Source organism: Acomys minous (assembly GCF_964271855.1).
Source record: "Acomys minous genome assembly, chromosome: 4".
NCBI lineage: Eukaryota > Metazoa > Chordata > Mammalia > Rodentia > Muridae > Acomys > Acomys minous.
The window spans coordinates 39222887-39244231 of NC_140486.1; the positions used below are offsets into that span (position 1 = coordinate 39222887).

Here is a 21345-nt window from a genome sequence, read left to right on the forward strand (position 1 = left end):
TTACTAATTATATTGTTAACCTCCGTCTCCATGCAAATATGCTTTGACTATTGACCTGTATACATACACGCTGGCCAGACTAGAAAGCTGAGTGAGTGACACGTGGCCAAAGCCCGAGGACTCCGGTCTGTGGATTCAAGGCACATTATTTCATCAATAGAGGAAAGCAGCTGCCCAGTGTCTAAGTCCCAAGCAGGATTTTGCTGGACTCTGTGGTTTCCTGCTGTAAGCAGTGCTTTCCCAGGATGGATTGTCAGAGGATGTAAGAACCATAGACAAGCAACCTCCCCACAGAGACCATAAATGCTGTGTAGTTTGGCTCCAGGTCCTCTGTCTGGGTCCCCTGGATACTATTTCTTCTGTCCTTCTACTCACCTGGTCCTGCTGTACCCTAATGTAGGCCAATTCGTGTTTGTGTTACTGGGACTGTGGGAAATCTCTCTTTATTACCAAAAAAAAAGTTTCCTCACAGTTGCTACTCATTACTCTTAGCTCCGTCTAACAACTGCTATCTTCAAGATTTCTCTTCAGATAGCTGAAAATGCCTATCCTTGCCTTTGACAGCTATTCCTTTTTTGTTTTTATTTTTTAATGTTTATTTATTTATTCACCTCATATCCCAACCATAACCCCCTCCTTCCTCTCCTCCTGGTCCTGCTCTCTACCCCTCTTCCTCGCTCCCCTACCTCTCAGAAAAAGGGGATGCCCCCAACCCACCCCAGCCCTTCAAGTCACATCAGGACCAAATGCAGCCTCTTCCTTGGTGGCCTGGCAAGGCAGCCCCGCCAAGGGGAAGTGATCAAAAAGCAACAACAGAGTCCCCGTGGACTTTACATTCTAGTAAGATAGGAACAGAAAATCACAGATGAGAATATAAATATGAAAATGTCATCTAGATTCAAATCTATTGCAAGAAAAATAGGAATAAAATGATACAAAGTAAAAAGAAAGTATGAGGATATTTTGAAGAGCAGAGGAGGGCATATCTCGAGAAGTGATGCTTTAACTGGATGACAGTGAGCTACCTCCATAAACCCGGGTGTGTGGTCCTTCTAAATAGAAGGACAGCGAGTCCATATAGAGCCTATGCCTTTGAGGAAGGCAAGGCAGAGTGGGTTGGAGCCGAGTGGAAACTTTTGGATTGCAAATGCAAGAGGCAGGAGGTAGGTGATACCTTTTAGCTGGGGTGTGAATTTTAATTATGTTATGAAAGGGATATGAAGCCACTAGAGAGCTTTGTGCAAGGCAGGACACGACACCATATGTTGTTGTCCTTCCTTCCTTCCTTCCTTCCTTCCTTCCTTCCTTCCTTCCTTCCTTCCTTCCTTTATTCTTCTTTTCTTCTTCTTCTTATTTTTTTTTTCCTGACCATTAGTTGTTGTATAGAGATTAAATTGAAGGAAGACTGATTAGAGAACTCCTCCAGAAATCTGGATGGTGAGAGGTGGGCTTGTATTAAGAGGGCTGCAGTTGCAGATACGTAGGACAGTAGGCCATGCGCTTGCAGTCAGCATCTGGATGGTGCCTCTCAGCCTTACAGTATAGCTACAGCTATTTATATGCTACCTGCCTTGGTTGTCAGGAGGCTTTTCTAAGAAGAGAATCCTGGCAGAGCCCATGGCTGCTCTTCCCTACTCCCCTTCCCTTCCCTTCCCTTCCCTTCCCTTCCCTTCCCTTCCCTTCCCTTCCCTTCCCTTCCCTTCCCTTCCCTTCCCTTCCCACAGCACGTCCAGAGCAAGCAGACTAGTGAATGAGCAAACGACGTGAACTGCAAAGGCAGTTTCCGTGCTTTATTGCATATTGAGAGTGATGCCTTCCTTCAGTGTTTACACACTTGCATGGTGCTTTCTGATGTCTCAAGTTTTTTTCTGATAACTTCCCAAACACAAAGAGAGGGCTCTATGAGGTACCAAGTAACTGTTTCCCTGGAGTAAAATTACTTTCAAAGAATGGAACTGTCACTGATAACAACTCACATTACTTTGGAAGGAAAGGCATCCTTCTGCGCCCCGCTCGCAGCAAGATAGAACGCTCACCTAAGCTTCATGTGACATCCCCCTCTCTGCCCCCTCTACATCGAAGATTCTGGAGAATGCTTAGACTCTCTGCCTTGCCTTGGTGCTTCTAGAACGAGCTGATTAAGTGGACATATGAAGAGCATATGGACCTATTCTTGCATCACACTTGAGGATGACTTTTCTCCCAACTCTTTGGAGAGATGAGGACTCTGCTCACTAAACAGGAAGAACATTGTTATTTTTAATCTTTTGGGTATTCAGTGTGAACCTGGCCTCCCTCCTTTGTGAATTGATGCTCCTGCTTTATTCACCTCCAAGTTTCACAGCTGTGCAATCCCATTGGTGCGTTCTGACCCTTCAGTCCTTGCCAGGGCGAGCCTGGACAACCCAGGTAGACCTTTGCATCCCAGTAGCCAAGGGATCACAGGTGCTCAGAGCCCTTGTCTGTGCCTTGTGCCTCTATCTCCTCTCAAAGGAAGACAAGCCGATGCTTGTTTGGGTCTTCCTACTCCAAGAGGGGCACTAGCCTGGACTCCTCTGATGCCAGATGTCCCACATTCACTTGACACCGGTTCATCATTTCTCTTTTGTTTGACCCTAAGCACATTAATTTGCTATCTGTCTGTCATATTCAAGCTCATGGACAATGTCACTTTTCCTCCTATTCTGATATCTCTGGCAGAGATTCCAATTACACGGAGGGTTGTGCTATTAATTATAAGAATTGTGATTCCCCTTTTGATGTAAGGGTTAATTGGTGATAACCATGTGCTATCTTCTCCCCAGGTAAATTGAACTATAGCAATTAACCTCATGTACAGGTTGTATGATATTAACGATTTTCCCTCCATTTTGCTACATAGTTAAAATTCATTACCATTGTATCTGGTGCTCAGTGATCACTTAGAAAGGAAAGAGATGGTGAGCAGAGGGGCATATCAGAAAGAGAAGGGAATATGGTGGCCTGAATGACAGTGGCCCCCATGGCCTCATGCATTTGAATACTTGGTCCCCAGTGGATGGAACCGTTTAGGAACTGTGGCCTGCGAAGTAGACATGTCATTGGGTGTAGGCTTAGAGGCTTCAGTAGACTGCAGGATCCTCTCCTTCTCTCCTCCCACCCCCTTCTCTGAGTCCAACTTATGCATCAAAATATAAGTTCTCAGCTGTTCCTGCTGCCACGACTTTGATCCACTATCACGGACTTTAACCCTCTGAAGCTGTAAGACCCAACATAAACACTTTTTTTTTGTAAGTTGCCTTGGTCATGGTGCTTCATCACAGCAATAGGAAAGACAAACCAAACCAAGCGAAACAAACAAACAAACAACAACAACAACAACATCAAAACCAAAATCTAGGACAGAAATTGGTACCAGAAAGTGAGCTGTTACTATTACAGACATAACTATGTATTTTTATGGTTTGTTTTAAGATTTTGTTTGTTTCGGAGAATATGGAAAACTTTGGGACTTTGGACTAGAAAAGAAGTATACTGCTATAAGCAATACTTAACAGGCCTTTCCAGGAGCCTGGAAGACAGTGCTGAGAGCCATGTGGACTGTGGAGGTGCAGATTAAGAGACTCAGAGAAAAGCAGGGATTTTTAACAGGAACTGGTATAGAGGTCACCCTTGATACTTTGGCAAGGAATACAGCCGCTTTTTGCCCTTATTCTAAGAATTTGCCTGAAGCTTGGTTGAAAATGAATGGCGAATTTCTTTGGCAGAGGATATTTCAAGAAAGTCTAATAGAAAAGTAACTGAGACTGGGAGGGAGCATGGGTGTCTTCCAAGCCCCTGTTGTCCATTGGAGAGATCTTGCAAATCCAAAATTCCAAATTCTCCCCTTTATTTCCTAGTTCAATAAGCTCTGGTTTAAAAAAAAAAAAAAAAAGGAAGTCAGGTGGGGGAGAGGAGAAAAGAAATGAAATTTGCAGGTGTTTGGCAATTAAATACACAAACAAGTAAAGAAATGCTGCTATTCAGACATTGGCAACAAATGGAAAAGCCCCTTGCTTCAGTATTTCATAGGGGTAAGAGAACACTAACTGCTTACATTGTAGACATCACGTGGGAGAAACTACCACCAACAACAGAGAAAGGCCTGTGATCCGTACCCTCTTTACGAAAGAAGGAAGGTTGAACCCCTTATTCTTGAGGTCAGATGGGAGAAAAAAATTAAAGCTTACCCAGGCAGAGGGGTGTCAAGCCTTGGGAGGCAGCCACTTCCCACAGGATACTTTAAAGTCCTCCCTACCAAGACGATGTCTGATTTGTGAGCCTCGTTTATTTTGTGGAAGTCTTCTCCTGTTGGTGTCTTGCAGGGAGAGGAGCCTGGAAAGCTGTTATTAAAGACACAGAATAGAGGAAATTAGGAAAAGACAACTCAGCAATTGTTAATCACTGAGTTATATCCCTGAAGGAGAATGTGACACCAGAAGAATAAATCAGTTAAAAAGTGTTTTTTTTTAAATTCTCTGAAGATTTCACAAGAGACTGTGTGATGATCAGAGTTTCCTGTCTCAGTAAAACAGAGTTGGTGCCCCAGTCCTGAGATGTTTCTTTCCTTACTACTTATCCTGTTTCCACTCTCTTCCAAGGCCTCTGTTTTTTAAACCTTGGAAAACACATGTTTCAGAATTTAAAATTTAACAGGTGACAGAGAAGTGGAGAAGGAACAGATACCCAAATCAGGTCTGTAGTGATACTTAGCAAAAATTAAACTTACTATTAGTTTTGCAGTGCAACGTATAAATATTTACCCTAAAAGCAATCAACACATGGCCTCATGCTAGTTCAAGTCAAATTGTGATGCCAAATAAGGAGGAGGAGAAACTTTTTGGCTTTTAGGAGGTTTGTTTTGTTTTGTCTATAGTCGCCAATAAGAGGCTGTGTGCCTGTGTTTCCAGAGTTAGCACACCGCATGTGGCAGAGCGGGGTGAAACAAACCTTGTTTTCCTTTAAACTTAGGGAGAGTTGAGACAGATTTAAAAAGAGCTAGTAACACCAAAATGGTTTGTCCAGATGCTGACCACCTCGATGCACTCTGGTACTTTCCAATAAACAACCCTGTAAATCTGGATCTGTGCTCTGACCCTGAAGTCACCTAGGAAGAGAAGCAAATCACTAGGTAGTGGAGACATTTTAACAAAGTCCCAACTTCCTGGAACTTACTTTCATTGGCCTTAAGGAAGCACTTATTGAGGATGTTTGGGAATAATGATTGATTTGAAAGTAAGACTTTTTTTTTTGTAAGTGAACATTTTAGGGAGTGGTGTGACCAGAGTTGACTCCAATTTGGGCAACCAGCAAATGCCTTTCCCTCCACCCCAAAGCCAATTGATAACTGCCTTTGGGAAAGTCCTGGGTTATTTTGCTCTCAGTATATAAAGCCAAACTCATGAGTCACTGTTTTATGTGTAAAATACATGAACACAGCCAATAAAAATGGTATTATCTTAGGCAAACTTGGCAGGAGCTACCCAATTTGGCAATTGGTTTAAATGTGTGGGCTTGTGATTTCACCTAGATCATTAGCACATGAAGCACGCTTTCTAAAAAGCTACTGCACTAAGCATCCAAAGGAATGGAAGGGATTTGGGGTATGGTGCTCCTTTCTCATTTGTTCTGTTTGTGGGTGTGTGTAGACATACTCAGACATTAAAAGGCTCTTGTGAGCACCGAGACCTCACCAAGGAGTTTGCTCTGTTAAGAAGCCGTCTCTGTAATGATATTATGTCTCTTTTTGTACAACCAGAAGCCATTAGTCAATTATAAGTTCTATTTTCGGCTCTCGCCATGCAAAGGAAGCATCAGAGCTCATTGCAAGAGGAGGGAACGGAAGACAGGGTGGCATAGGCAGCCAGCGCCAGAGGACCTGACCGCAAGAGAAATGCTCCACACTCGTTCTAATCTTTGTTTTTTTTAAAAACAAAGACAAACCTTTATAAGGAAGAAAACAAGAAGGGTTTGTAGAATTTCAGAGCTCCAGTTATTCACGATTGGTAGCATCGCTGTGGGGTGAGAGGCCATTTCTCAGGTTGTTTGGATTTCTTCTGAACCATCTTTGAAATTGATGCCTATTCCAAAGCTGGGAGAGGATGTTTCCCTGCAGGATGGAATCCCAGCAGGCCAAGGAGAGGAAGGGTCAGGAGGTTAGAATTGTGGTGGAAGGAAGGGGAGGCAGAGGGTGGTGTCTGTTCTCTATTAACCAACTGTACTGAGAGAAAACAGGATAAATTAGTAGAGAGAGTTGTCCTTTCCAAGCACAGTGATTGCTTTATTTTGGTTTGCATCCTCCCTATGTGTGACAAAGACCATGACAAAGCCACAGTCACGGAGTTTTTATAGTTTGTTCCTCTCAAGACATTTCGTACATAGTTTTCTGAGTACCTGGGGAAAGTACCTGAGACCTAATGTGTGTAACTTAGACCTAATATGTCTTTAATGAATAAAAAAATATAGAAAAAAAATCAGGGACCAGTATAAAACGGCACACATGCTCAGCTGTGGCTACTGATGACATCCTTAGAAGAAAGTCGTCAGATACGATCTTCACCCTGAGTTACAATACTTTGACTGAAATGAAGAACAAAACATCCATCCATTATTTTGGACAAATGCTTGCCTTTCTTCTTTAAGCAAGTTTTCCTTTGCTACGAGAAGACCAGAGTGAGCGTGTCAAAGTCCAACCAGCATGGAGTTGTCCACTAGCTGCTTTGTGTGGTCCTTAATGTCTGAATGGTCTGATCTCCTATAGTAACGAGGGTAACAAAGCCTGCCTGGGCTCTTCCAAAGCTCCCGCTGGTCTTCACAATCCACTTACCTCTGCAACACCCCAGCCCAAGGTTAAAAAAAAAAAGTACTGTTGCATTTGTGTTCTATCTTGGTGCAATGCCCAAGTGCTGTCAGACCCATCCACTACATGGGAGAGGTCCAGGGCATAGTCACGGGTTCCCGTCCCCACATCAGCATCTCTGCACAGTGCCTCACTCCTAGTAGAAAACACAGTGAGATGAAAATCAAATGAACATCAGGCAACGAGCCAAGGAGAAATGAATGAATTTTGGCTCCTTTTCAGAAGGCAGCATCATGTCGGGAGAGCTCCACCGAGGAGCAGGGAACCCTCAACTGCTGTTTGGCTTTGCCACTTTCCTTAAGTTCCACATTTGGCAACTGACCTCGCTTCTCCGGGTCTCAGTTTTCTTAGCAGTGGGATGAAAGGAGTGGTTGTTGCTGCAGCTGGAAGCAGACATTTGAGTTCAGTGACATTTTTTAAAGTTTAAAAGAGACAGGAATGGCAAAAAGCTGAGCGTGCCATGGGCACACAGGGGTGGGCCTTGCTGATTTCTGAAATCAAGATGCCTTGCCTCAGTGTTTCCAGGAGATCATGACTACAGTAGCAGAGACCAAATAAGCCCTTAGATTCTATCCGAAGCATCCAAACAAAGTCTATGGAAGGCAGTGGCTCAGGGGTGTATGTTTGGGGAGGGCCAGGGTTGGGGAAGAAAATACATAAGAGAGAAGAATCAAAAAACCGTGAATGACATGCCTTTTTCTACCTGAAAGATCACAGACATACGCCACCCTTTATTGCAAGAATAAATAAATAAATAAATAAATAAATAAATAAATAAATATTCTAGAAGTACATCTGAATTTACAACTGCTTTTCTGTGCCTTTGTGCCTGTGGTTTCAGACCTGAAATGGATCATCTATTATACCCAGTCGATATTTATTACAAGCCTCTATTGAAATGCCATCATCGTTCTCCAAAAATGTGTAGAAGTTGGGTCTGTGGCCTTTCCCTCTCCTCCAAAATGGCGCTTTTATCTCTCTGTTAATGGGCAAGAAGAAGAGAGATGATGCTTTATTAAGAGGCCAATGCTTTATTAAGAGGCCAGAGCTATCTTTCTCCTTTTCTGCGAACCTTTAGCTCTCAATGCAAACATCAATGAGCTGGCACTTCTATCTTCGTGGTCCCCCGATGGCTGCACACTATGACCATTTCCACCACAATCAATGGGTCCAAGTTGTTTCTAATTTCATTCGGGAAGTGTTCGTTCACCCTGCCCCACATCCTGTGGACAGCAGCACCCTTCTCATGCTGCAGTCCTTGAAGCGGGCCTGGTCAGGTCAGTGAAGGACGCCTGCTGCTGAAACACTCATTAAGTCTTTACATTTTCTCCTAGTGTGAGAATAATCAGCGGTTTTCCATCCCTGGCAGGTTCCCCAGCCTTCAGTGAGTGTGTTCTCTACACAAACACTTGCATTCTCACTTCTCTGTGGGTGAAGGCTCCTCATTGGCTTGAGAGAGGTAGCCACTCAACCACAGAAGCAGGCTGCCTCAGTCTTACCCTTGACAAGTGACACTGTTTTCTACGAAACATCCGACTTTAAAACATCACCATCTAGGGAGGCTGGAAGGAGGCAAGTGGTCCCACTTAACACAGCGGTGCCCCGGCATAATCAATTCCTCCTAAATCTGCCGTCCAGAACCATTTGCACCCTTCTGTTACCCTAGGTCTGCGATCATGGGCCTGTAAAGTGGAATGAGCCCGAGAGCCTACATGCTTTGAAAGTGACTGTGTACTCAGTTTATGGGTTTTTATGACTAACTCCATTGAGGACTTTCAGCTACGCTATCCACGTCAACCGGTATTGGGTTATTATCTGAAGTGAAGTTTCTACTTATGCCCCCCTCCCTTACCATTCTCTGGCCCCCCTTCTTGATGTCCTAGGAAGGACATAAACTTTGCAGTGATGCACATCTGGGTTTAAGAGCTATCTCTCCCCTTTGACTATTGTGCCTTTTCCCGTAATGCACTATAGATGTTCACTGTGCGCTACCCAGAAAGGAACTTAGCCTCCAGCCCAGGCCTCGGTTTCCTTGTAGGGCATGATAAGGCCTGTCTGTCAGGATCACCATAATGTTTTGATGAGGCTCAGTGTACACACCAGCTCACCTCCCGGACTATGATTAGATGCTGACAGTAGCGCTCTCTTTGGGCACCTTAGAACTGCTTGACAGACTTATGCTTGACCCTAATGTGGAGATGAAGGAGGCAGTGTGGCCTGCTGGTGTGACCCTCGGCAGTAGATGAAATGTGCAGAGCCTTCTACCCCGAGTCCATTGGCGTCCACTAGAGCTATGCTAAAAGGTCTTTTCCATCTGTCCTGTTCATCACACACAGTAACACACACACACACACACACACACACACACACACACACACACACACACAGATCGTCTCTGCAGTTCTCCATCGACATACTGTGTAGGAACAATCAGGAGAAGCTGGAGAAAGCTGTTGCCATGATTGACTAGAAAGGCTCATTTCCCAGGTACTTGGAACCTTTTCTGCCTGGTTTATCGTAATCTCAGAGCCGGCTGCTTCTCCCCGTCTTAGGACCTCTCCTCAGTCTGGGCTCTTCATTGGTTCCCTGACTCTTCTTCCTGCCTCTAGATGCCTCAGCCTAGAAATCGCGATGGGGTGGCCTGACTCAGGGTCACTCCCCGTGCTGCTGTGCCTCCTAGTCTCCTTCCTCTTCTCCCCTCTTTCCTTCTTCTGCAAGTTCACTGGGTACAGTGTCAGCCTGGAGGGATTTTTATAATCCATTACATTTCCTGTCCTTTCATTTTACAGGTGACAAAACCAGACAGCCAGGCAGTCCAGCTGAGTTGCCTAGCACACACTGTTAGCATGTCCTTCCTTCTAATAACGACAGTGTGGATTGATTATTGTTAAAACTTCCTATGATATCAGTAGCAAATGTGTTTTTAAAGGAATTGCTGAAGTTTCATAGCAATTAACTTTGTTCATGTGGAGGAAGCTCCACCATTACCGTTATGTCCTCCCCTCTATTCCAGGCCTCACTAGGGCTTCCAAGACTTGTTTTTCACATCACTACCGCTTACTCTGAAAACCTTCTTTGGGTGTGAACATTCTGGAAGATTCCATGGTTTGTACCAAAACAGACAAAAGTTGTATCTATACAGTCAGGTCCACGGGCCAATGATATCCACATGTTTCCTACAGCTGGACTTGCAGACAGTAAGAGGAACAACCCCGCATGGTCTTGAAATCAAGCATCATCCTTTCACCTTATGCCTGTAGACACCGGGTCCCGCAACTTGGTAAAGCCAGCTAGGCTAGGTTTAACCACTTTCATCTGTGTGATGAACTTGTTAACCACTCGATGACGGGAAGACAGAGGGATGCAGAGAGCCCAAATGTGAACCTGGAGATACGTCAGTGACATATCTGAGTGGTAATGCTGACTACAAGTGAGCATTAAAAGAAGCCGTGGGGCTGCCCAGCAGATTTCTCTGCACTGCTCTTCCTGCCAACTTCAGGGCTTGAGAATCTTGCCCCGTGTAATCTTAAGGTGGAAAGAATTAAGATACAATCTTTCAAAAAAAGTGGGACTTTGTCAGGAGCTCATAGGACATTTGTGCAGAGGTGAGTGCAGTTGTGGAAAGACATGTTGGTTGTGTCAAGGGGGGGAAAAGTCTTTTAAAACATATACTGTATATTTCCCAACATTCTAAGGGAATGCAGCTCTGCCTTCCGAGTCGCCTTTATTCTCACCCCGTGCTGTGAACTCAGGCTGCAATTCTGCTCCTTGCCACATATTTTTCACCCAAATGTAACCACTGATATGTGTTGTGTTTGTGCCTCGTTACTGGTTGCTCCCCTTTAATGTTACACTGACCAGCGCTCCTGAGAAGCAAAGGGGGACCTCAGAGCCTCTTTCCTTTGTGTTCAGATGTCCCAGATTAGGGAGTACAGGCAAAGAAGGGAATGAATGGGCCTGTTGTTAACTATCCTGTAAATACATGCTATGGCTGTCTCTTCCTAATGGATTGCCTTTGCGAACAAGTCACCATTCAAGGGTTAATTTTAATCTGCACATCAGAGATCGAGATAGAGAATTGTTTAGGCTTTTTTTTTCTCAACTTCTTTCCCGCTTTGATTTTTTTTTTAGATAAAGCAAATTAATTAATGTGTACTTTTCAGTTGAAGAAATGATTAAGACCCAGCTGTGTCTGTGAAATTATAACCTACAGTGCACCCGGGACTTGTTAATGCTTTTTTTGGCATGAAGAAAAGAGACATAGGTATCTAATATTAAATGGTGTTCCATAAAGTGTAAGTTAGCAGTTTGTTTGCCAAATTAACTTTCAAAGACATTTAGGTTACTAGGTTTGACATTTCTAAACACAAATCTTAAATGATTGATGGACTACTGTAGAATAGCTTTGTTCAAAAAAAAAAAAAAAGATAATCTTTGGCAAGCTGCTTCAAAGTCTGCTTCTCTAGAAAGATGAAACGATACCCCATTTTACGTTAATTTCCCTGATACATCAATGCTTATTTGAAATACTCCTGAGAATGATGTGATATTTACTGTAGCGTGAGGCTGTGTTCACTGTATCCAGCAGTTCCCTGGGACTTTTATTTCTAAGCTGTAGAAGAGTCTTTCTACACATAAAAGCTGCCTTAACAGGATACAGCTGAGCAGAACATAGCACAGTGAATGTACAGAGATACAATTCTCTTTCAAAAATCAGCAGTGCTGGTCCAGGGTGCCAGTTCAGATTCTGGTCACAGACTCGGAAAGGATGTATTCTTTTTAAAAATAGATTGTGTACCCCAGACAAAGAACTATAGGCAACTAATGATGAAAAGAATTGAGAATTAATCTTCTCCACAATGAACTCCCTAATATGGGGTGGTCAGCCCTAAAAATCATATAATATAAGTAACACTAATCAGACTCGGCAGGTTGATAGAGTTTGATAGAAAGTAAGAGGGCACGGGAGGGGCTGGAGGGAGGAAAGGGAAGAGGGTAACATTAAAATTATATTTTAAGTAAAAATGTAGATTTTTAATGAATTTTAATAAAAAATAATTGTAATTTTTATTTAGGTCTAAGATCACTGTAACATGACAAACAGAAGGTTAAAAATCTCAACTAAGTGAGGGGTTCTATAAGAAATAAGAAAATGAGGTCAGTTGTGTGTTTTATGTGTGTTTGTGTGTCACATGCTAGAGGCAGAGGTATGGTACCATCATAGTGTCACTAGGTCACAGTATGACATATATTCTGACTTTTAGTGAAGTCAGTTTTAGATCATTATCACTTATAAGCATTCTTCACTATTGACAATGCCATCACATTTCTGACAGCTTCATGGCTGACCAAACAAAACATGTGTGGCAGTTGGCCATTTTTGACCTCTGTAACCCTCTGTAAAGGAAAAGAAAAAAAATGGCTTTCAGTTCATATTTTTTGCAATTCATAATTTCATAATTGTGAGATTGCAGCCATGGTGGCCTGTAATGGCCTAGTCAAAGGAAGTGAGGCTTTTTGTAAAAGTGCATGGTGCCAGGGTGACATTGGATACAGTGGTACTGGATACAGTTGGTACCGGGCACTGTCTTTATGTAAAATACTGTAACCAGTGAATTCATTGTGGCTAAGACAGAAAACAGAAGTCTTTTGTCTTGAATTATCTTCAAGACCATTGCATTTTATGGAATTGAGTGAAGCTGACTTGCAAAAGGAAAAGAACACAAAAAATAAGCAGCCTTCTTTGCTCTTTGCAGGGTGAAGTAGAGAAATAAGTCTCCCCGCTGAACTACTATGAGGCCAGAAGCCTTACTGCTATGTCTCACACTGCTGCAGTGCGCTGGGGCTGGCTTCCCAGAAGATTCTGAGCCAATCAGTATTTCGCATGGCAACTGTAAGTACCACACTCTCGTCCCCACTGGCTTTTGAGGACATTTTAGCCTTCACTGGGCCAAGCTAAAAGTAAAAAGGAAGGAGGGAGGGGACTCAGGAAGTTTAAACTGTGTGTGTGACAAAGGTAGGCAATTCATAGCTGGGTAGATGAATGGAGGTAGGTGGATGGGGCGGCCGCTAATGCCTTCATCAAGTGTTGTGGGAACACCAAGTCTTTGCAATGTCCCTGGAGCCTCCTGATGAAATTTTGCTCTACACACGGAGGCATGCTCTGGCCTTCACACCAACTACAGGGGAGAATATTGCTGTCAGCTGAGCACTGAGGCTGTTACATGTCTTCATCTGTAACTTGTATGTAGAAAATAATGGGCATTTTAAAAAAAATACATAAGAGGAAAAAACTTGTTTAAAAAAAAAGTGTTTAGAAACTTGCTAGTCTCTGCCAGGGACTGGCTTTGGATTTATAGACGATTTAGTCCATTTATAGCTTCATTTTTGGTAACTGCTTTTGTCAGAGGTAGATGCTGGAATAATTAAAACTTATAGTGACTCCCTAAAAGAGGAAAGTTTTACCTCTGTTTTGGAAAGAACATCCAATTTCTCATTTTATTGTCTACTCTCCAAAGATCATTGTGTTCCAGTAAAGGTAAAGAACATTTTCCTCAAGCACCGTCTTCCATGTAATTATGCCCCCCAAAACACTGAGTGAACCAAACCAAAAGATGTTCAGGATATTAGGTAGATACACCAGTGCTCAGCTTCCAACTGAAATTTATGAAAAAGGAGATGATTTTATTATACAAAAATAAGGAGCCAAGACTGAAATATGTAACAGTGAGAAGACAAAGGGTTAAAGGTCAATGTTATACTTCAGAAATAGCTAAGTTCCCCCACACTTAGGATTAGACACCAAGTAACCATTTATTTATCTTCATTTATATAAGAGTCTATCCTTGGTGTCCCACTACCTCAGCCGAAATATGCCGTTGACAGTCATTAATGGTCTCGAAATGCTCTGATAACAAAGATGTAGGAGTTGTCATAGCAACCCCCACGATGACCAGATACATGAAATTAAAGAACCGTGGAAGGAAGAGCTTAAGATAATTGTATACCAAGCTTATTTGGGAGTAAAATATATTGAAGCTCTCCAGTAACACACTGCTGTGAGAAAGGCCAGATACCATGGGGTAAAAGTGTAGTCACCCAGGCACAAATCTGTGAATGGTTTCCCACTCAGAGTTACATCCCCATAACTCCCCCAGAAAACATAGCCTTTTGAATGTGACTCATCTTTCTTTCCTCCTTTTGGAGGATTGCCAATGCTCTGGAGACCATAGGTTTAGAAACAGAGAGATGTTGAGCTTCAGGTATTTCTAAAGGTCAGCTATTATTACACATCACAGACTCAGCCAAAGCGCACTAGAGGAAAGAAATGTGCTATAGGCTCTGCCAGATCACCCGACTGGCTACACTCACTCTGACCCTGTCCTGTCAAAGCCCACTCTTCTGTGAGATTAGCCAATTGCTTAGCTCCAGAGTGCACTTCCCACAGTTCCTAGAATGCCAACCAACCTAGCAGAGCTGCCCTCAATGGCAGATTATTCCACCGGGACGCCTGTGGAGACTGTATTTTTCTTCTGGCTCCTGGATGAAGGCTCTCGCCTCCAGACCACATTGCCTTTGTGGTGATTGATGGGAAGGCAGCTTTGAAATAGTTTTGTCCGGAGACAAGATCTTTGGCAGCCTGCCCCTCCAGGCTTAGCACTCCACAGAAGATGAAAAGAAAACCGGGGAAGAAAAGAGCACCTTCATGCAAAGGGTTGACCAGCAAGTTTCAGCCGCAGAAACTGTGACACTTGGAAATGTTAAGACTGGGCTTATTATCATCTGGAGTTGCAGTGTAACTTGATCATCCTTAAGGAACACTTGCATAGTGTTTCCTGAAATAACAGCTTTGCTGGAGATGGGAAATGGTGGCACGGTCTGAATTAAACATGGTTTTGTTCCATGGCCTTCCTCCCCTTCCCTCCTCCCCCTCCTCCTTCCTTCCCCTCCTCCTCCTCCTCCCTCCTCCTTCCTCTTCATCCTTCTTCCTCCCTCCTCCTCCTCCTCTTTCTCCTCCTCCTCCTTACACCCTGTTGATTCTTGGCTTGATTTGCGTTTCCCTCTCTTACCCAATCTCCTCTTTTCACAGATACAAAACAGTATCCGGTGTTTGTGGGCCACAAGCCAGGACGGAACACCACACAGAGGCACAGGCTGGACATCCAGATGATCATGATCATGAACAGAACCCTCTACATTGCTGCTCGGTAAGGGGCGTGGCTCACAGCACCTTCAGGGGACCTGACAGTTCCAGCCCCCACTCAGCAGTGACACATCTTCCTAAGAGCTTAAGGTTCCTTGCTGTGTAGTTTTAGCTAAAAAGCTTCTTGTGTTTGTCAAGCAATCATTCTTTCAAGATGTTCTATGTCTATTAAACCTTTCTGAGATTTTTCTATGTCTGTTTAACCTTATGCGGATTTACGGAGAAATAATTGCATATTTTGAAGCTTACAGCTCAAATAATCCACTGTGTTTCTTGAACATATATGCAAATATTTACCCAAGTACACAGTAGAGAACTCCACCACTTGGTAGTTATTTGTTGTATCAACATGCATTATATAGTGTGGAGAGATGTGTGTCTTTTATACCTATTTGCGTTTTTGCAATGAATACAGAATGTTGTGGTGACCAAAGTACAATACTGTGTTAATGCTTCATAAGTGTTTTGTATTTGACAAACATCATCATCATCTCCACTCCTCCTCCTGTGGGCAATGACATCTGGATAAATATGATACCGTAGGGCAGAAGGGAAGGACAGGAATCCCACCTAGACAGGGGCCACATGGAGCCGGGCTCTTGTTCTAATCCTGCCTGTAGTCCCGCAGCTCCACTGCTTCCCTGGCTGTCTGTGCCCTCCGCCCGGTGAGAGGTTAGGCAGTATCTTCACGAAGCCCATGCTGATCCCTGCAAGGTGTGTGGAGCTGTGAAGAGAACAGTTCACAGATGTCTGAGTCAGCCTGCCTCTCACAGGTCCAACTAGGTTTGGGGTATGTAACTACTCTGGGAGAACCCTCCGGAAGGGTCCCTCTGGGCCCTTGCCTAGCTCTCAATAACATGAGTCATTTCACACCGGGAAGAAGACGATGATGTTCATATGTGGCTGTGAGCCAAGGACCAGAGCAGCTAAAAGAACAACAGTACCTGATTCCTTGGTAGTTTAGATACGGGTGACAATCTCTGTAGTACGAAACGAAAAGCCATGAATGTGATGAGAATGTCCCAAGCCCAGAACACACTTGGTTACAAGAAGCAACAATGAACACACGTGCACATGTGTAAATATAGTCATGACTTCATAAATGTCAGTTTGCTGGATCCTGGAAACAGCCTCAAGAGAAAGAGCAACTGCCGTCCTCATTTCCTGTAGAAGGATTCCAAGATGGGAAATAAATGGGCCCAAGGAAAGTTGTAGGATTTGAATTAGGGGGGCAATGCCCTGGTGAGCACACAGCCACTCCCTGTCCTGTGCTGCCCATGGAGAAGTGAAACTCTTTGTCCTGTCTAATAGCTGTTGCCTGAGAGCAGCCTTTGTGGGTACTCATTATGGAACATTCCAGTGCGGGCTCAGTACCCGCCTCTTTGGAAGCATGGCAGCGCCTTCAGTGTCCTTTCCATTTCCTACATGTAGTAAAGCGAGATGACGTTTATATCATAATGTAAAAAAAGGCCGATCAAACCAAATGGTTAAACATCAACCTTTGAGAAACAGATCGCCTGTGAATTGCTCTCTTCGCAATCGAGTCACTGGGAGTAAAGATGGTTCTAACACACAGCCCTCGTAGGCAGTGATTTAGCATAGATGTGGGCTGCAGGCACCAGGCAAACGAACAGCAGAGGCCAGGTGTTGTGGAGACTAAGAAACATTCATTATTCCAGCTCACTAAAAGCAAGACAGTTTCATCTGAACTCTCTACTTCCAGGAGAGGGAAAAGGAGGGAGGGGGGGACTACATTCCTTTCTAAAGCAATGAAACAGAGTCACATTCATTGAAGGTCAAGTGTGTAACACCCTTCAGGTTGCATTCACTCCACACCCAGCCATTTCCTTTCTATATACACTCCAGAAAATACCGAAAGGAGTTTTGTGCTTGCCTTTTTAATTCCCCATTTCTCAACACTGCCCTGAGACATCCAGGTTCCTACGTAGCAAGTTAACACAGTTTAGATAAAGTTAATATAATAAATAAAGTTAATATATAAATAAAGTTAAATAAATAAAGTCCCTTGCTGAGGTTCGAGTCCCGGCAACACAACTCAGTGGTGGTCAATGGGCTGGGAAAGAGGAAGTCCTAGGATTAAGTTGGTTTGTGTTCAGATTGCTACGTTCAAGTTGCAAGAGCATCGTAGGGTGCACAGAGGCTGCTAGAAATAATCCTGTACCCTGAACTATAGCTGATCGGCCATAAAGTGCCATTTCTATCCACTGGGGCCATGTGATCTTTAAGACATTGAGAAAGATCTGTCCAGAAAAGGATTTCCCTCATGTGATTGTTTTTTAAAGGTTTCCCAGTTCTCCCAGACAAATGGAGTCAAGGATTCAAGGCCAAGTCCCATCCAGAACCCTGGGGACTGATGGGGTTTGGTAGCAAGACCGCCTTCCAATTCTTTCTTATTATTATCCACTTTGTAAATTCTCTTTTCTTTTTAATCTCTAAACTACTAATTAACATAAACAGACCATGCCAAAAGGGGGCAATCTGAGAGCTTTCTGAGGAGCTGCCAATGCATATTAATCAGTTGTTAATTTACAATTCATATATTCAGCTTCTACTGAAGTTTTGAAGGGAAGAGGGGCAAGGAAAAGCTTCGTCCAGTCATTTCAAACCCAATACCAGCGTCCTAGGCAATTCCAGTCTAATAATGTGCCTGACCACAGTGCCATCGTAAAGTCAAACAAGTAATAAGCGAGTGCAATAAACGGCCTCAAAATTAAAGGGCAGAGAGATGTTGGCCGCCCCCACTCTGCCCCCATCCCTCCACCCCCAACACACACACACACACACACACACACACACACACACACACACACACTGAAGCTGGAAGAAGTTTCCCAGTTCAGCAGCTCCTCCTCACCCTCCCCTTCAGTACCCTGATACAAACTCACGTCTTTCTCTGCCAAGTGTACTCACGCACACACAAGAGCATGCACGCGCTCGCGCGCACACACAGAGTTCAGGAGCAGGCACGGAAATCTGTAAGCCAACACCCCTGCTTGCTCCTTTTATTAACGTTTTTTTTTTCTGTTTTTTTTTTTCTCTGAAAGCGAAACAAACAGACTTCTTAAGTATTGAATATATTTGTGTATATGTACATATATGAATACACACTCACATATATATCACATGTGAATCTTATAAATAATTGTTTCTCCTATCCCCCCAGCCCCTGTTTCTAACTAACAAGGGGGTTTGGAAGTCTGCACAGGAGCCCTGAGGTCCTAGTTTAAAGCTGTGGATAATTTTCCAGCCCCAGGACTTCCTGCATTTTAGAAAAAGTCAATGTTATTTCAAGGGAAAATGAGCTGTTTGGATTTACCCTGCAACCCCCCACCCCCCCACCCCCGCCTCCTCCACTGCGTGTGCTTCTTCTGAATTCCAGACAAAAAGACCCTTGTGCTCCGTGCGCTCGCACAGAAGGGAGGTTTAAATATAGCCCCACACCTGAGCTGCTGATTCTGTCACCCTTTCCAAGGGGAGCCTGGCAGCAAACTGTGAAGACAGCCAAACTCAGAACAAAACAAGCGGGTAGAGGAAGCACAGAGTGTCAACCTTAGCTCAAGTCCATTTATCCTTTAATTCAGCGTGGTCTTGTGGAGGGAAGGGAAGGGTAGCTTCTGGGAATAATTTTACCTTTCTTCCATCCTGTCTACCAAAATAGCAAATGTAGCATGTTGCGTACCAAGCAACTTGTGCATGGGCTTGAAGGTACTGCATGTGGGGCAGTGCAAACCCATCTGTGCTCCAGCTTCTAAACCAGGTTACCCTTCCGAGCCTCGCCGCTGAGATGAGGAGAACAGTTACCAAAAGTTTTCATGTATCAACCTGGTGACACGATAAAATCATAGGTGTTTAGTGAATGTGGTTCAAGATAAATTCTCTCTCTTTCTCTCTCTCTCTTTCTCTCTCTCTCTCTCTCTCTCTCTCTCTCTCTCTCTCTCTTCAAGACAGGGTTCCTCTGTGTAGCCTTGGCTGTCCTGGCCTCAGTTTGTAGACCAGGCTGGTTTCGAACTCACAGAGCTCCACCTGACTCAGCCTCCCTCAAGATCTCTTTCACTAACTTCTGTCCTTTTTTCTAGCATGTGAATATCTTGTGTTTTAGCAAGGATGGTCATGGGCTTCTCTGCCCTGAATATGAAAAACGTATTCTGTAGAAAATGAGATGTCTTAACTTTTGTGTTTGACTTTAATTTTTCTTTTATAGGGACCATATTTATACTGTTGATATAGACACCTCCCACACAGAAGAAATTTATTGTAGCAAAGTAAGTTGTTTTTAGAATCACCTTCCTAAAACGGGGTCCTTAGGGAATCTGACTGAGATGGTATGGGAAATGCCAGCACTCCTTTTGTGAAATCTGATTTAGTGGTTATTGAGAGTTTATTACACATCCCAGAATTCGTATTTCATCAGTGTGTGCATACATATACATTTTGGGGTTTCGTGTAATTTGTAATCTTTCAATAGAACATTGCCATATCTATCCCCGAAAATCCCAATTTAGAAAAATAAAATTCTGTCCCCAAAACATTAAAAACTGCCCCAGTGTTAATGCTTCCATGAAAGTTGCTTGAGCAATGAGGTTCTGGAATGTAATCATACCCAGACGTACATAAAATCTAATGTACGCTTTCCTCATGACTCCAGGGGGGGGGGGGGATTTAGTTAAGAAGACTTTGCAACAGAAGCAAGAGATGTAGCCCATGAATTGACATGAAGGAGCACAACTGGAATTAAACCCCTGTCCGCCTGGAATGAATGTCCACTTTATGTTTAAGAAAATGGCTTCCATATTTTAAGAAAAAAAATCTGCTTTACAAACATTGATTGATTAACTGAACAGAAAGGGAGGCGACACCTGTTTTATTAAAATAAGCATGCTTTGCTAGCTGATTTGGATATCTTATATGAAATTCCCACGCTTTTTCCTTTATCTTCATCTCAAAAAAGGAGACCACCCTGTAGTGTAGTGAGCAGATAAAAATTAAAAATTTAGCAAAAAGTTTTCTTCTCTAGTATTTTGTTGTCGTGGTGAGTTAATCGTGGAGAAAGGGTATAGAAAGCTTTCAATAACAGCCTCTAGTCGCCTCAAGGGAACTCTTACTTCTAAAATCAAATGCAACAACCTCTGGGCTCTAATTGATTTCTTTCTTGATCCCTGCAGAAACTGACATGGAAATCTAGACAGGCTGATGTAGACACGTGCAGGATGAAGGGAAAACATAAGGTAGGCAATTTTCATTTCTCCCGCGGCTGCCACTTCGGGTTACGTTTTTGACGGTTATCTCCTGCCGTAGACTACGATTTGAGTGCATCTGGCTAGTCCCTTTTCCCCAGTAATTGCTTTTTCCATCAACTTATTGAAAGCTTTAATTTGCAAAAATAGTTTGCTCTTAATGCGATGAAACGTTACAGCAGCTGCGCGGACTGCGTCGAGAACTCCTCAGGCACAGTAAGGACTATGGACTCAGAGCTGGTCTCCCAAATCTTCTGCGTGTCCTATCGCAGGAACCCATCTCTCAGGCCAGGGCACACCACCAGTCTGTGGAAATGCTCATGAAAACGCTGCAGACTCGCAGGCTTTTGTGCCCGTGGTCAAATAACATAAAAGCAGTCTTCACCCAGAGGCTTTGCACATCAGGGGACCCTGGAATATCGGGCATCCAAATCAGTGTGATGGGAGGTTGCTGCATTCACTTCTCCATTCTTCTGTGACATAAAAGAAGCGTGCGTTAAGGTTCTCTGCCGTGTTTGTATTTACTGTTGTATTTACTCATTGACATCCTTTCTTGGTTAGCATTAGCCACGACTTGGCTGTGTGGCTGGGGAACCCAGCTATGTAACCTTACACACTGCGCTGTCCTCTCCTCACTGTAACCCTGCCGTTGGCGGATCGTGGTCCAGGTGATGAACGGGCACTTGTATTGAGTTAGACTCTGTCCCAAACAGTTCCGACTTCTGTTTCAGGATGAATGTCACAACTTCATTAAAGTTCTTCTCAAGAAGAATGATGATACGCTGTTTGTCTGCGGAACCAATGCCTTCAACCCTTCCTGCAGAAACTACAAGGTAAGTGTCATTTGTCTGTCCCGACCACCCTGCCAGGAGGTATTCCATAATTCACTGTCATTACACCTGCAGCAACTGAAGCGGGGTAACTCGATACCACATGGGTTCCCTTCACTTACCCAGCTTAGTGTGTTGCTCCAGGACAGTGATCCTGAGCAGGCCTCTCAGCTTCCTGCT

The 21345-nt window shown here is 43.7% G+C and overlaps 1 protein-coding gene across 3 annotated transcripts in view; it reads left to right on the forward strand.

Annotated features, from left to right (window-relative positions):
- The window catches only part of SEMA6A (semaphorin 6A), a 119130-nt gene that overhangs the window by 49307 nt on the left and 48478 nt on the right, over window positions 1-21345 (forward strand). For all 3 annotated transcript variants that reach the window (XM_084778250.1, XM_084778252.1, XM_084778251.1), the window contains exons 2-6: window positions 12634-12770; window positions 14967-15084; window positions 19303-19363; window positions 20264-20326; window positions 21067-21168. In XM_084778250.1, coding sequence (XP_084634376.1) covers window positions 12671-12770; window positions 14967-15084; window positions 19303-19363; window positions 20264-20326; window positions 21067-21168 — 444 coding nt within the window. In that variant the 5' untranslated portion in view covers window positions 12634-12670. The remainder of the gene's footprint in view (window positions 1-12633; window positions 12771-14966; window positions 15085-19302; window positions 19364-20263; window positions 20327-21066; window positions 21169-21345) is intronic.